This window comes from Calidris pugnax, unplaced genomic scaffold, assembly GCF_001431845.1.
Source record: "Calidris pugnax isolate Ruff unplaced genomic scaffold, ASM143184v1 scaffold14, whole genome shotgun sequence".
Classification (NCBI taxonomy): domain Eukaryota; kingdom Metazoa; phylum Chordata; class Aves; order Charadriiformes; family Scolopacidae; genus Calidris; species Calidris pugnax.
In genome coordinates, this window is record NW_015090793.1 from 4,139,066 (window position 1) to 4,155,014 (window position 15,949).

Genomic DNA, 15,949 nt, shown 5'->3' on the forward strand with positions numbered 1-15,949 from the left:
AATAATCAGGACCTAAAATAAGTACCCTTATTTTGTCAGAAATACAGTCACCTGCAAATGCAGAGCCGCTAGAAAATAAAATGAAATTAATAAAACCACCGTCAGGGCAGTTGTCCAGGGAAAGACAACACTAGAGAGGTTAAAGGCAGGGAAGTAAACCCGTAGCAATCCTTGGAGGTTTCAGTGCAAAACCGCTATTCGAGCTGCCTAAACCCAGGGAGGGGCTTCCTCTCTGCTCTGAAGGAGGTTAAAAAAAAAAAAAAAAAAAAATAAGATTACGTAGCACACTGTTTATAACTACGCAAAACACACTTGCTCCCTGGCGGATCGGGGCGGCCGGGGGCCTGTGGGGCCCCGCTCTGAGGCCGCTTTCGGAAAGGGTGTCTGCGCGCTGAGGTACCGCGGCCGCGGTCACAACCGCACGCCCCCTCCTCACACGAAAGCTATAAATACTCTCAAAATCCGCCGGCCTCCATTCGCCTCCGGGCGCAGGCGGCACCCCGTAGTTCTCAGCTGCCAGCCCGGGACCCCCGCCGGCAGGCCCGGCTGCCCGGGCAGGGCTGACAGGAGCCGCTCCGCGTAGGCGGAGAGCCCGCCGCCGCCTCCTCGCTTGCGGCTTCGACGCCCCGTCCTGGGGCGAAGGGACGCGGTACCTACCTGCGGCCGCCGCCGTCCCCGCCTCAGGAACTGACGGGAGCAGCCTGCGACGGCGGCCCGCCTCCTCCCCGCTGCGCGGCGGCAGCGGCGGGACGGCCACCCATGGGGCTGGTGGGGACGGCGGCCGTGCGGGATGGCGGCGCCGCGCTGCCCGGCGGCTTCTGGGCGGCGGTGCGCGTCTGGCTGGAGAAGCCGCAGGTGGCCAACAGACGGCTGTGCGGCGCCGCCATCGAGGCGGAGGGGACAGTGCCGCTCGGGGAGGGCGGGGAAGCATCTTCCCCCCTCGACGCCGTGTGGGGCGGCGAGGGGCGAGAGGGGCGAGCGGCGGCTGGTGGGGCGGCGGAGCTGGGCCGGCTGTGGCGGGAGGTGCACGGCCAGCTGCCGGCGGGACAGGGGCATCTGCCGCCACCCCTCACGCCGTGGGGCGGGCCGGGCCGCCGCTCCGAGCTCCGCGCTGTGCTGAGGACGCTGTTGCCCCGGGGGCGGCCGGTCGAGCCCCCCGCCCCGCAGACGAAGGAGCTGGCGGTGGAAGGTGAGCGGGAGCCCGGCCCCGGGGCGGGGAGGGCGGGCGGGGGGCGGCGGGGCCCGCCGTGATGGAGCGCAGGCCGTGAGGTGCTGCCTCCGCTGCAGGCCGGTCCCAGCCGAGATTGTCGCGCAAATGAGATAAATTCAGCTTTTTTCCTTACTTGTGGGAGTGCAGATAAGTTTTATTATTTATTTTTTTTACTTTATCCTGTACTTAGCTTTTATTTGTTTGTTTTTTTTTTTCTTGTTGTTATTACTGTGCTAGGGGGTGTCAGCAGCTGAAATACAAATTATAAGGTTCAAACACCTGTGGGACTGGTTTAAACAAGCCCCGCTTCATCCTCAAGAAGGCACAGTAGGGGAAGAGCTAATGTGAGGATTGTAAGGTACTGCTGAGGTGGGAGAAGCTCTCAGGGAAGCCTGGCACCCCCGCTCCTGAGGGAGACACAGAAAATGCCTCATCTTTTTGTTGCCCTTAAAAAGAAAAGGCAAGAAGGCTGGGCATGGTGCGAGCTCCTGTCATGAGTAAGCCGCCTGCCCAAAAACCCTGCTTGTAGCACAAACCTAATTATGGGTTTGTAAGCAGCGTGCTTAGGCTGGGAACTCTAATTTGGAAAGCTGCATGTTGCTAAAAGTGAAGTGTAGCTATAATTAATTAAAATAATACAATAAATCATGTGCTTGAGCACAGCAAAATCAATAGATACTCATAAAGCTGTTGATTATTTTTTACTATTGCATTGATTGTTTGTCTAGTACCAGGCTGATACATAAGTCTCCATTAATTCCAGTTTTAAAACCTGAAACTCTAAATTTGCTGTGGTATAAGGCAAAGCAGAGGTTTTATGCTAGAAAAGTCTCATTGTCTAGCTTTTACTTTATTCAAATGTTTATGTTTAAAGAACATGAATAAACTTACTGATCAGCCTTAGATATTTGGGAAAACATCATGCAGCAGAATGTAAAATTTTAAGCATTCAAACAGTTTAGTAGGTTCAGATGTCAGGCACACTGAGAAACGGATCTGTTCTTAGCTTTGTGGTTCTTCTTGCGTTGTCCTAAATCTTGCCTCACTAGTTTGCATTAAAAGTAGTAAGGAAACAAAAGTTTATTTTGGTGCTAACCAGGATGGTTTGCACCATGGAATAATATATCACTATTGAAATATCTTTTCAGATGTTTACAATGGGACTGTGACCTTTCTGCCTTTGGAGGAAAACAGCGAAGGAAAATATCAGCTTAAAAAGTGCAATATTTATCAAATTCAACTGACACACATAAAAGATGAGGAATGGTAAGTGCTAGGAGTGAGAGAGGAAGCAAACCCTGAATTATTGCAAGGATCACACCATATTTTAGCGTTAGTATCTAGGTGATTTTGTTTGCATAATTTGGTGCTTGACTAGTAAAAGGCAGTAGTGGTGTGATCTTACTGCATAGCGTTCAGTTAAAAATGAAACATCTACGATACACAAATCAACACAAAACAAATCTGAACTTTGAATGTATACGTTGACTGTGCGTGTGTGTGGTCTAGAAAAAATATTTGTATTTTGATCACGAGGAACTGGCTATGCCTGTGAGGTGAGGTTCTGTGAGTATTAGTTAAGGTTGAGGGTCAAATTGGAGTTGCTGTTTGGAGCCTATTGAGCTTCGGTCACTGAAGTATAAACCATTGCAACCAAGCCCTGAGCATCTGAGGGCTTGGCTCTAATGAAATCTAAATAAAGTTAGAGATGATGAAATAATAAAATGTGCCAGCTGGTGTATTTTCCTCCTAAATCTTCCTGTTGTTTTCATTAACTTCCTGAATTCACTTTTACTAGTTAGTCTTTGGATATATTGCTAAATCAGGTTCATCATGTAATGAACCTGTCATTGTGTTAAATGTAGCATGGACTCTCACATACAGTGTTTGAATTGGCAGATACATATATATTACATATCTCTTTATTCCCCAATCTACTTTTACACCTCTGTTTGATCTGCTGATTTTTTTCCATTTAATCATTCTTTTAATTTTTTTTGAGGTAGCTCAGATAATGAAATACATTATATTTATACAAAGTTTTTATTTTTATTTTTTTTAAAGGTCTGTGTCTATTGTAGCTCCATTTCCAGAAGACTGGTTTTCAGATGGAATTGCATACCCCAAACTAGCATGGCTTGGAAATGAACTTTTGTCCAAACTGGCTAAATGGTCTGTGGAGCAAAAGCCCAGTGAGTTTAAAAGTACACTCTCGCTCATTTCTGTAGCAAAATACAGCAAAGTTTATCAAGACCTTAAAGAAAAATACAAAGAGATGGTAAAGGTAGGTTTGGCAGTAAATGCAGTAATAATATGCTTTCCTATAATTGTTTTTGTTATTGTTTTAGTAAAACTGCATCTTCCACTGAATTCTTATTTTTAATAGAAGCAGCAATTTAATTGAAATATATATTTTATAGTCTGGTGGTTTGGTTTTTTTCTGTGTATGTGGGAAACAAAGAATTTAGTATTTGAAAGAACTGAAATGGAAAAGCAAGATTTGGAGCCAAGTTAACAATAACTATCTGGGGTAGTTAAATACTTTCCTGAATGTTTCCCCTCAAGTAAGAAGTAAACAGGAGGCCAGTGGATGCAAATACTAAGTCGTCCAGACTAGAAGTCATAAATAAAGTGCTACCTTCTTCAAAAGCTGAATGATTCTGGGAACAGTGCTGGTTAATAAGCAGGTTAAATTTCCTATTACTCTTTAAATTTAGATGCAACGTTGATATGTCTTTCTGAGTTAGAAAATAAATGTTGTAGTATTGTTTTATCCTGGGAATCCTGAAAAATAACAGTGATTATCTTAAGTGCTAGTTGAAGTAATGTCTATATCCTTATGCACCAGACTAGCTACAGGCAAAAAAAAAATAAATGCTTTTGTTAAAACATTGTGAAAATATTAAATTTCAGATGGTGCAGAAAATATTTTTTGTCTATTTTTTCTGAAGGTGTGGCCTGAAGTGACAGATCCTGAGAAATTTGTTTATGAAGATGTTGCCATTGCCACTTACTTGCTGGTAAGGAACTGCTTTGCCTAATATTTGTAATATAATAATATTGTATTTCCCAATAATAGAATCTCTAAAGAGGTGTTTTCATTTTACAGTTGTTGCATTCTTTAAAAGAGAATGACCTGAAGTACTGCAGGTGTACAAAGCAAAAGGAAGGGGGTTGTATAGCCCTGGTTAATTTCAGCTTCCAGTGACTCAGAAGGGAGTGGAGGATGTGCTCAGCACTTAGAAAATGATTGATGCTTTGTAACATAATTTCTGCCCTCTCCTTAAACAGTTTTAGTGGTTTGGATGGGTTTTTTCCCTTCTCTCAAGTTACTTGCTCTATGAGGGGATTTCTTTTGTCACATCTGCATTCTCTCCTAACTTTCTTCTTTAATTTCCAATAACATTTGCTGTTTTCTTCCAGGAAAACTTGAAAGCAGAAGTCTAAAACATTTTCTTTTTTTTTTTTTCTCTCAGATTCTTTGGGAAGAAGAGAGAAAGGAAAAAGGGTTTACCAAGAAACAGTCATTTGTAGATCTTGGATGTGGAAATGGTCTACTGGTTCACATTCTAAATAATGAAGGGGTAAATAGAGTGATTTTTAAAATGATAATTAAAAAATAGAGACAGTTAACGTTGTTATGCTTTCCTTTTATGTGGTATGCAAACAACCAAAATTCAATTAATTCATGTTGCTAGAATATAATTTTGTCACTGTAGTTACCAGGAAAAAATCCTAGCAGAGCTTTAGAAAGCTTTCACTTATTTATCTATTTTTAATAGTGCAATTAATCTCAATTCAAGGCTATTTTTCTGAGGTGGGAAGGAGGAAAATTAAAAATAATGGTGTAATTTAGTTACTCTGCAGACAAAGCAGAAAGGAATGAGGAATCTTAACACAGAGATTCTCTTTCACAAGAGAAGGTTTACAAAAACTTATTTTTATTGAAGTTGAATTCTGCTTTTTATGTCCTGAAGATGTTCTCACAACAAGCTGTGCTTTTGAGAATGAAAATGTGGTGACAGCAAAATTCAGTGTCTTGTGGCAGTTTCTGAAACAACAAAAAAAGTCAGTGAGATTAAGCAAAACCCAGTGAAGTTTGGTCTGTCTGTTTTAGAAAATGGTATTTTCCACTATTGAGAGAACATGGTACAATTTGTAGAGGAAATTAGTATCTCCGATTAGATCAATAGACATCATTGGGGGGGTAAAAAAGTCCAAGTTCTGTTAACTCAAGTGCTCTTTCCTTATGTGGCCAGAAAAATTTGATCTAATACAAGATACAATTTTCCCTGTAGACATTTCTTTTCGTACATCATTAGGACATCACTGCTGCAGAACTGGCAAACATTGCTGACTCTCAAAAAAAACCATGTGAGAGTTTTGTGATTGTTCTGCAGGTTCTCAAAGTTCAAATACTATTAGTTATGCATTCTTTGTTTCTTGTGTTAGTTTTCAGTCCTATTTCCTTTTCCCATCAGTTCACACAGGGAAAAATGTGTTTGGACTCCAACAGCCTAATTGACTTCATAATAGTCGTCTTATGAAAGGTTTTGATAGTTTAAAAACAAACAAAATATAATACTCTGCTTTTACTTTTATAGAGATCCAGATTTTTCAAGTCTTAATAGGTGTGCCTGGTGTAAAATTTCAAACCAGATATATTCTTAGTGTTTCCTAGTCTTTCCCTTTATGCTTAGAAGGGAAAGAAGGGATTAAAAGTATTCAGCTTCTGCCTGAAGTAGTGAAGCTGAATTTCATGATGTGTCTAAATTTTAGTGTGAATGATATAGTCAGTGTTAATATGTACATTTAGTGAACCTGTTTGACAGCTTCTGCTAAAAGTAGTACTTAAAAATGATACTATTTTGTTGTTTAAATATTTCAGCATTCAGGTAGAGGAATTGATGTGAGGAGAAGAAAAATATGGGACATGTATGGACCAGAAACTCATTTAGAGGTATTATGCAAATGTATGTCAATCTTAATGATTTGTAACTTTATTCATTTGTTCATTGCTTCTGGTTGTGTGGATGCAAATGTAATCAAACATACCAGTTTATGGACTGTGGTCTGAAGTGATCTATGGGTTTGGTATGAATCCACCCATCTGTCCTGTGGGACTATAAAGTAAGTTGTAAAGGGTATTATTGGAGCAATGCTGTACCATACCTTGCATATTTGCAACTTACTTTTTTAGCTGAGAAGGCTAGCATGATTTCCTACTTTCAGTACAGACATGCACAGTATAAAACAATCTTTGATTTTACAGGAAGATCAACATTAAGCAGCTTTGTTTGCACCACTGTGCCTCAAAAAAGATACAAGTATCCAAATTTCTGAGTAGTTTATTCTTGAAAGTGATTCTGACCTTCTAGTGCTATGTGCTGTTTTGGGGACAAAATTGTTGAACCCCAAAGGAGCCAGTTCTCTCCTGTACTGACTTTGTGGTAAGTAATTGCAATAATAGCCTTCAAAAAAAAAAAAGACAGGAAAATAAATCTGAAAGAGGGATTATATTTCAAGTGCCACATTAGCATTTTTATGAGAACAGGAACAATTTGAGTACAGTAACATTCACTTTTAACTCCAGCTGTTCTTGATCTGATATTTGTTAAAGTATGGTACTGATCAGCAGTTGCACTTTGGAGTTGAGGTGTTCCTGATTTCTTGTGCTCTAGATTCCTAAAATTTCTCACTCTGTTCTCTCAAAAATTATCAACTTGAATATATTAAAAGAATTTTCTGCATATAGTTCTAGTCTATTCTGTAGTAGCTTTGTTTTAAAGTTAATTCAACACATCTTTGAATGCTAACAATTTACATTAAATAAACAAAAGAACAGCCATTTTCACAGGTGGGAGGTGGAGCTTCCACAGCCTTGTGCAGCCTTCTCTTTGCCACCCTGCCATTTTGGGTAGGGGGCAGATGCCAGAACTGCCAGATTCCTTTGCTCCAGTCTGTAACCAGCTGAAAAGCTTCAAGAAACAATCCAAAACATCAAGCTGTGGTGCTCCTTCGTTCCTGTTGTATTACATTGTCACTTCTGATCACACCAAACAGCATTTTATCTTTTCCTTCACGTTATGTATTCATTTTTCTGCCTCTTTTTCTGTATTACAGAAATCTTTGAATTTTGTACATTCGTTCAATATTAAGGTCTGATTGTTTACGGTTTCTTAGATTTCTTGACTCATGAGGAAACTTCTGAGCATTAGCTGTCCCTCTCTGCAGCATGAGGGAACAAAATAGAAAAAGGGTGTCGTTTATTTGCCTTTTAAAAAAGAATTAAAAAAATTCACAGAGAACACTTGAAAAAGCCAGACAAACAAAAATATCCAAAATATGCATATAGGGAAAGGACAAATTTATGTGGGAAAGAGTTATATAATGAAGAGCAACGGTGAAATGATTTAGCAAGGCTCCTGTGGCTACAGGAGAAAGCACCTGATCACAGCCTTTTTTTTACTCTCAAAGCTAATTTTGTTTTGATTTTTACTTAAAGCGTGAGTTGCAGGATGAGTGTTGCCATCTGTGACATTCAGTGCCAATACTATCACTATAAATGAGTGTAACAGGTGGCACTCTGTGTAGCCAAACTGCTGTCAGACATGGTGAATACAAATGTGATTATGGGTGACTGTCAAAATATGGAGTATGGCACTGATAATTCATGCTATACCTAAATCAAATGATCAAAACTGAAATGTAATGTAGGAGTAACTTGTTTAATCAGCCATAAGAAAACACTTATCAAACACTTGGTTTAAGATGTGCTAACCTGCCAAAAAGAAATTTGTTACATATGTATATGCATTTCTAGATATTATAACTAAAAATGGTCAGAGATATAGTATTTAAAGTGAACAATGTTACACCGTACTGATACCTAAAACACCTAAGAGTGCTTTCATGAGGGGAATTGACAGAGGCAGTATGAGATTTCAGAAATTCCCTAGGAAGCATGTTTATGTTTTTTAGTTCCTACACAGATACTATTTTGCATATACAGGTGAATTTTGACCTCATAAACCACGTGTATTTTAAATAAAATGAGAGTATGGGCATCATTTTCAAGGCCTTTCCTAAAGGTCTGTGGAGATCCATATTTAAAGCTTTTTTCAAATATGCCCAGTAATTTTCTTGAGATTCATACACGTTTGTAGAGTATCAACATAACTTTGAGTACTTTCTTTGCTGAACATAGTTCAAGGTAATAAAATGTGTGCATGAGAGAAACATTAAAGGCACTCCACAACTTTTAAAATTTGACATGATTGAGGAATTCATTCTGTTTGGTGGTTGGTATTGGGTTTTTGGTTTTTTGTGTTGTTTTTTTTTTTTTTCCCTGGGAATATCAGGGTAGGATATTCTTGATACCAATAACTATTTTGAGTCACTATTGTGGTGGGGAGACCTCTGTGCTGATGTCTTCTCAATCCATATATCTTGAATTTCTGTGAAGCAAAAGGCTATTCTAAAGGCCACCAAAGAAATTTTTCTCTAACCAATCGTTTCTTAGTTTTATCCTGATCTTTGCATGTATCATAAGGTATTGACAGAACTTGGAAAGAAATGGCATGGCAACATAGACAAGAGGGAAAGTGTTAGGCTGGATTAGGTTTATTATATGTGAATGATGAAGAGTAGTCTATATATTAGAATTTGATTTGGGTAGAGTCTGGGAAAGAAGATTAATTGCTGTGTGAGTCCTAGGACTGTTAAGATATAACAAATTAAGTGGCTTTCTGAAAAGTTGAGTCCAGACATACGTTGACAGGAGAATGGCAAGAAATCATAAATCCTGTGTATATTTGTTTAGGTATATTTAAGGTGCCAGATATCAGAATTGTTATTCCACTCTTTGAACAGTATTTTGTAGTTAACTGTTCCTAAATTACTTCTTTGTAGCGATAAAATTACTGCCTGGCAAAAGTGCAGATTGAGGAAAATAACGTTGATGTCTGTGTTTTCATTCACCTTGTATTTGTCAGCTTGTATGATTTTATATTGTGGCTTAGTGCTTTGTTAACAAATAAAACGCATTTAAAGAAACCTGTAATAAAATTCACTTAACGTATTTTTTTGTTTTTTAGGAATCTACAATCATGCCAGGTGATAGTCACCTCTTTCCAGACGCTGACTGGCTCATAGGAAACCATTCAGATGAATTAACACCATGGATACCTGTAATTGCAGCTAGGTATTTGTGGAGGGAGGAGAGTGGGAGGGAAGGAATAAAACAACTGCAACATAATTACCTGTGTGCACTTGCTGAAAACTGTCACTTTTGCAGCCACACCTGCTGTCCTTGCAGGACTCGCTGCTTTTGATGCCAATTGATTGTTTTTACAAAATGTTTCTCTTCCTGTGGAGAAGCACAAATGTAATGTTTACTTTCTCATAAAATTGAGGACAGCATTTTGCTTTTGAAGTCCAGAAACAAGAATTGATTTTTATTCTTTAGGTGTGAGTCTGTTTTTTGAGGGTGGGTTGTTTGTTATTTCTAAATGAAACTGCTGTTAGTTTTGACTTTCTTGAACCGTTGTGCTCTTCACAACCAGCTGCAATAGTTTAATATCTAGAAGTTTAGTCTTGCAAACCAAGTTGGCACAGTAATTCGCTGTAGCAAATACTTTATTAAACATTATTTTTGATTATGCTAACAGATCTACTGACAGAGGAACATACAAATATTTTGTGAAGCTCCTGTTGCTTAATGAAAATGTCCATTATTGCCTGTAGATGATGGGTTATTCATTAAATTCTGAATTGACGTTCCATTCAGCAGTTTGTTATCCTTCTCATAGGTCTTCCTATTCATGTTGCTACTTCGTGCTGCCATGTTGCTTCTTTGATTTCCATGGAAAATACAGCCGAAGACAAAGCAAGAAAACTCAGTACAGAGAATATCTTGATTTTGTTGCTCAAGTGGGATTTGTATGTGGCTTTCACGTGGAAGAAGATTGCCTTAGAATTCCATCAACAAAAAGGGTAATTTTGGACTGTGTGGAGTTTTTCTCTTTTTTTTTTTAAGCTTCTAGCTGTCTGAAGCATATGGGTGTTGTTCATTAGTATTATTTGTACATTGTTATTGTTTTAAGATAAGACTGTACTTGGTTGCATTATTGGAGACAATATGCTTTGAAGAGACTAAAAATACTCACTGTTCTCTTGAGTAATCTGCTTTTAATGTCATAGGTACAATCCTAAAGACAAGAAAGAACGGAAGGTTTTATGGTTATTTCTTATGCCACTCAATAGGATGAAAAACATAAAACTCATTTTTTGCTGTAATTTTTCCAGCTGCCTACATTGCTTATTTTTACTTAATTTTGCTGTTTTTCATGTCCTATGAAATTCAAAGTGAAATAGTCTCAGAGTAGGAAGAGGTGTTCCAGTTTTAATTTTGTAAATAAACTGAGAGTCAGGAACAGTGTTTTTTTTCTCTGTGCTTGTATGGCATGATGGGTTATGGTTCGATTACTGGATTTCTTCTGTGACACCAGTATTTGAAAAATAAAATTAAAGAACTGCCAGACATTGGTGAGAGGTTGTATCTGAATGGATATCTCCTGTAGGTAGATTTAGAAGCCTGCATAAGACATGGGCAGGTTGAGGGGCTCTGTAAGTATGGGACTCTGTATAAATAGTGATTTACCTGTTTCTCCTAAAATAGGTGTGCCTTATTGGAAAAAATAGGACCTACCCACCTACGGAATGCGCTCTGATTGACAAGCAGATAACACAGTATATTAATAGTCGTCAGACCTGTGCTGTGGTCACACGTGACAGAAAAGTTGAATTTAATCCTAAGGATGACTCTGATGTATGCAAAGAAGGAGGCTCAGAACTTCCTGAAAATGAGACTGAGACCGCTGGTACAATTTGGATGCCTGGATTTCAACCCAGAGAAAAAGTAGAACGAATCAGAAATTGCGCTTCGCTCCCTCGGGATTTTGTAGATGATGTAGTTCTCAGTGTGGCAAACTTGCTGTTAAATGGAACCCCTCAAAAATCAAGTTCTAATATGCACGGGGAAACTACAAATACCTGGAACCAAGGAGGTGAGATTTGTTTACAATTGTTTACCTCTTTCCTTTACATAATCTTTTGCTGGTAGAGGTTGTCTTTTCCAATGAATTTGTGTTTCTACATTTAGTAAGTGAAATAGATTTTTACAAAATACCAAGAAGAGTACACTAGCAATCAAAGGCCTTTTTTCTGCCGTGTTTTATTACACTCTGGGATGAAAATAAGGCATATAAGAATATTTTGAAATTGCTGTGGGTTTTTTTTTCTCTACACTTAAATATTTGGGCAGAATCAATTTTTGTTTAAAAAACAAAACCAAACAAACACAGAACTCCTCCCCGTTTACCAAAACAGAAGACTGGATCTGTTTGGGGAGTATTATATTAAGTTTCTTTTTGGATAGTCACATAATAATTAGCTGTAATTCTTCAAGAATTCTGTAAGAAGTGCTTTGAAGTGCCATTTGGTTATGACATGATTAGGAGTTTTTTAGTTTAGTCTTAGGAACAAAAAGAATAGAAGTTGCTGTTAATTTTATAAACATTCAGTTAGTTCTCACTAGTACCATCTTTTCATTTTCCTCTGTCCATTTTTATTATTTATACACTGTAGTTTGTCCTGTGTTACTGTTACAGGAGATCCTTCCAGTCATTCTCTCTTCTGTCTAAATGCAAGCATGTAAACAGTGCTTACTGCACTGAGGGTTATATGCTACTGTAAAAAAAGCAGAGAAAATAAAAAAATGTGTCTTGCTGTAGAAATTCTGACTGTAGAATGAAAGCTGCTATTTTACAGACAGATATATAAAATACATATGGATGATACTGGGAGCACAAATTTGCAGCAGTACTGGTAGATAAGTCATAGATTCAGCGTATCATTATTAATTTGTATAGAAGTTAAATTTTCATAGGATTTTACATATATACATTTTGAATAGCTACACCATTATTTTTTGCAGAAAGCCTTTCCTTGAAAGAAGTAGCAGAACACCTAAATAAAGAGACTTTACAAAGGCTAAAGAGTGAATATGGAGGCCTGCAGACACTACTCAAGAACAATCACCAAGTATTTGAAGGTAAAGAAGAGGGTTGGGGTTTTTTTTGGTTGGTTTTTTTTTTAATCATCCATTTTATCTCCTCTGTATGCTGTTAAACTCAACTAAAGAATTACCGTGGTCAGGTTTTTTATTTTTTAACTACTTTTCTATACCTTTGTGGAAAACTGAATATTCCTTATGTGCCCATTGCGCTAAGATACTGTTAGTAAAAACTCCTTTGAATGAGGTTGGACAGGCATCTGTGAGCAAGGAGTTGTCTTTTTACATACAGTTGGTCTAGAACAACTCTTTAAAGTGGCTAATACTTAGAGAATTTTCATTTTTCCTAGAATGTATTGATGATTTTAGGCTGTTACATGCAGAGCAAGTTCATCAAAGCATTTAACTGAGAGTTAGTCTGGCCTTGTCAAGGCCCACAGTGTAAATGCGCACACAAGATAAAGCTAGTCATAAAACCTGTAACTGTGAGGGTTGATGTGTTCCTATAGCCTGGGGAAGCATGGCAGAAGGAACTCAGTAGCAAGTTTCTATAGTTGGCTGGGTTTATTGAGAGCTGGTTTTAGGGGATTTTTTTCCTGTTGGAATGATATGGTGGTGGGTTTTGTTTAGTTGATTTTCTTTTTTCTTTTTTTTTTTTGTCTGTGTGGAGTTTTACAAAAGTAAGGTCTAACTGTAGTTGGCTGCGTTTATTGATAGCAGGTTTGGGGGGATTTTTTTCCTGTTGTAATGATGTGGTGGGTTTTGTTTCGTTGATTTGTTTTGTTTTGTTTTGTTTTTGTTAGTGTGGAGTTTTACAAAAGTAAGGTCTAACTTTGCAGTAATACAAGATCTTCTAGTTTTTATCAGTATTTAAGGCTGTGTCAAATTTTAAAATGTGTTAACTTTGTGTCCCAACAGTTCTACATCAGCTGTAGAATGCTGATCATCTAATCCATGGTAAATCACCCTGAGTGTGCAACCCAGTTGCAGCCACTGACTAATTTAGCCAAGTTTAGGATTTCTGTGCACTTGGCAATTATAGAATATGAAGCCATACTGAAATCCTTTTGAATTACCATGTGTTGGAAAGAGTTGGTCACGCTGCATTCATTATGTCTGAATTTGATTCCCTTTCATGAGGGATAGGTGGGATAGATTTACAACCTGTTACAAACAATGAGGATTTTTATTTGGCATGGATGCTGTCTGCACATAACCTCTTAAGAAAGACTAGGATTAAGGCAAGATCTTTTCTCAGTAATTTACATCACATGGAAGGTCCCTGGGGCTTCAGTAGAGACCACTTGGTTCTTTCCTTCAGTAGCACATCACCATAACAAGGGACTTTTATTAGCAAGTGGTCTGGAAGGACGTTGCTTATGCCAAAGAGGACAGAGGATAACATGGCTGCAGCTCTTCTGTCATCTTTACTGCAGCATTTTGTTTTTTTTTAAAGAAATGGAAAACAGATGGATGCACACGCACATCCCCACAAAAGAAGGGACTTGGAATAACTGATCTGTGGCAGTTTCTTTTGATCAGGTGTCTTGTCCAATACAGGACTGATTTTCTTAGGGAAAAAAAAATGTGCTTGATCATAAATAGCACTATATCTGCTCATTTTTCTTCATCTTTTGAGAAATATTTTAAAGCTCTGCTGAACCCACTTCTGGATTGACTTTGTATGAGTTCAGATCTATTTGTGTATCGCAAGGAAGCCTGGAGGGATGAATTCATCCAGGCCTGAATGTGTGATACTAAACTTTCACTGGTCTCATTACCTTTTTGAATAGCTATTATCAAATGCAGAATGGTCTCAGTTAACTATTCCGACCTACAAGTGTGTGATACAGAAGGTATGACTGAAGCAGAATATGGAAATAGAGCATGGCAACTTAGAAGTGGCAGATTCTTCCCTCCTCATCTACACTGTCGCTTTTAATCTATGTTTTTTCTTTCTCTCTTACTAACTTCCTTTTATTCTCTTGCTTACACGTTTAAGGAGTTGACAGAGGTTCACAAATGTGTGTGTGCAGTTTATGGTCCTAATACAGCAAACGAATTTTTAAAAAACCAAACAAGTCTTTATTAACCAATTATAGTTCACTGTTGATTCATATGAAGGATTAGACTTGTCATCTCTTTGCAGTGTATTTTTGGGTCAGTGAACCATTTTGTAAGAGCATTTTTGTGTAGTGAAAGTACTAGAAGCCTCTTACTAGATTTTTTGCTGGTAATCACATTTTAAATGTGGGATAATAAAGTTTTGAACATGGGAAGGATTACAGTTCTTGCAGCTGAAACTTCTTTTTCAGGACTTCCAATCTAAATTCACAGGATTGTAGTTTAAATGATCCTAACTGCTGTATATAAAACAAACAAACAAATCTCTGCAAAGATGATACAAAGGTGCCTGAAACTATTCAGCAACACAGTAAACATCCCACGGGGGAGATCAATCAATTCTTCTTTAAACTGTGTCTCGGTTTGTTGTGCACTTCTTTCTATTTCTGTACAAATGGCACATTTGGTTCTGCCTGAGTGATCCATTTGTAGAATATATATTTTATTCACAGAATGTCACTATGCATCTTTTCCAGTACAATTCCCATGGCTGTCTATTAACAGCTGCATTTTTGTTTGTTTTTAAATCTTAGTTCTAAATGGGAGAGTTCATATTCGTGACTGGAGAAAAGAGAAACCTTCAAGGAAAACTAAGCCTGAAGTGAAACGGCGCCTTTCAGCTGAAGCATTTAAAACCCGTCTCTGTTGGTTTTTCCTTCATCATCCTGATGGTTGTTCTTTGCCTTCTGAATCTTGCCCATATGCTCATGGGATTGGGGAGCTAAGGCAGTCTCAGATTATTAAAAAGAAAAAACATATACAGTAATAAAATGCAGCCACTTGTGTTTAAGTTTGTGTACATAACTGAATCTATGATTGACTTTGGGACTGCCTAGTCCATGAAGATCTGTACAATATGGAGGATTTTTCTCATTCCTATGTATCTTATTTTCCAGTTGGTTTACAAGTTCTTTTGTATTTTTAGTCGTCTTGTTGTTTTTTTTATTAACATGCAAAAGGCATAGTAAAGTATGTATATACCTTTAGATTCTGTCATGGCATGTCTAACTTGCATTTGTATAAGTAGAAAAGTTTGAAAACTTAATTTCCTAGAACATTCTTCGTGATCCTCAATCAGATCAAATGTACACAATGCAGCATTTTCAAACCCTGCAAATTAGCTGGTTTGTTCCAAATTTTTGAGGATGATTTATGGTTTCTTACGACTAACAAGTGACTCTTGAGAGTCAGAAATTAGAAAGAATTCACTTTCCTAACCTGACAGCTTTCTCTCCATGTTACTATGGAGTAATACTACATATTACCCTTTCTTAGTCACACCTAGTCCTTCATTCTTTCTCATACTGAGAACACTCAAAATTAATGTTGTTTGAAGAGTAACTTTCTGGTGAGTTACTGCGGAAGTCTACACATGTAGGTGTAGGTTTTCAGGACTTTGTAGGACATACTGTCCTTTCCCTCTTGTTTTAAGGTAAGGAGTAACAGTGGAAAATGTATTTAATAATATTGGAATGGCAGAGTTTCTGCTTATCAGTTCTTTCCTAACCTGACAGCTTCCTCTCCATTGTACTATGGAGTAA

The 15,949-nt window shown here is 38.2% G+C and overlaps 2 protein-coding genes across 3 annotated transcripts in view; one reads left to right on the forward strand and one right to left on the reverse strand.

Annotated features, from left to right (window-relative positions):
- The window catches only part of ACOX3 (acyl-CoA oxidase 3, pristanoyl), a 36,253-nt gene extending 35,545 nt beyond the window's left edge, over positions 1 to 708 (reverse strand). The window contains exon 1 of one of the 2 annotated variants that reach the window (XM_014935991.1): positions 658 to 708. The gene's annotated coding sequence lies outside the window, so the exon portion shown is untranslated. The remainder of the gene's footprint in view (positions 1 to 657) is intronic. The other variant, XM_014935992.1, reaches the window with a different exon arrangement.
- TRMT44 (tRNA methyltransferase 44 homolog (S. cerevisiae)) lies at positions 318 to 15,400 on the forward strand. The gene is made up of 11 exons (XM_014935994.1): positions 318 to 1,189; positions 2,359 to 2,476; positions 3,275 to 3,494; positions 4,162 to 4,230; positions 4,687 to 4,794; positions 6,099 to 6,170; positions 9,307 to 9,413; positions 10,021 to 10,204; positions 10,890 to 11,277; positions 12,207 to 12,323; positions 14,942 to 15,400. The coding sequence occupies exons 1-11, from the start codon at positions 760 to 762 to the stop codon at positions 15,172 to 15,174; spliced, it is 2,046 nt and encodes a 681-aa protein (XP_014791480.1). The 5' UTR covers positions 318 to 759; the 3' UTR covers positions 15,175 to 15,400.
- Positions 15,401 to 15,949: the final 549 nt, after the last annotated feature.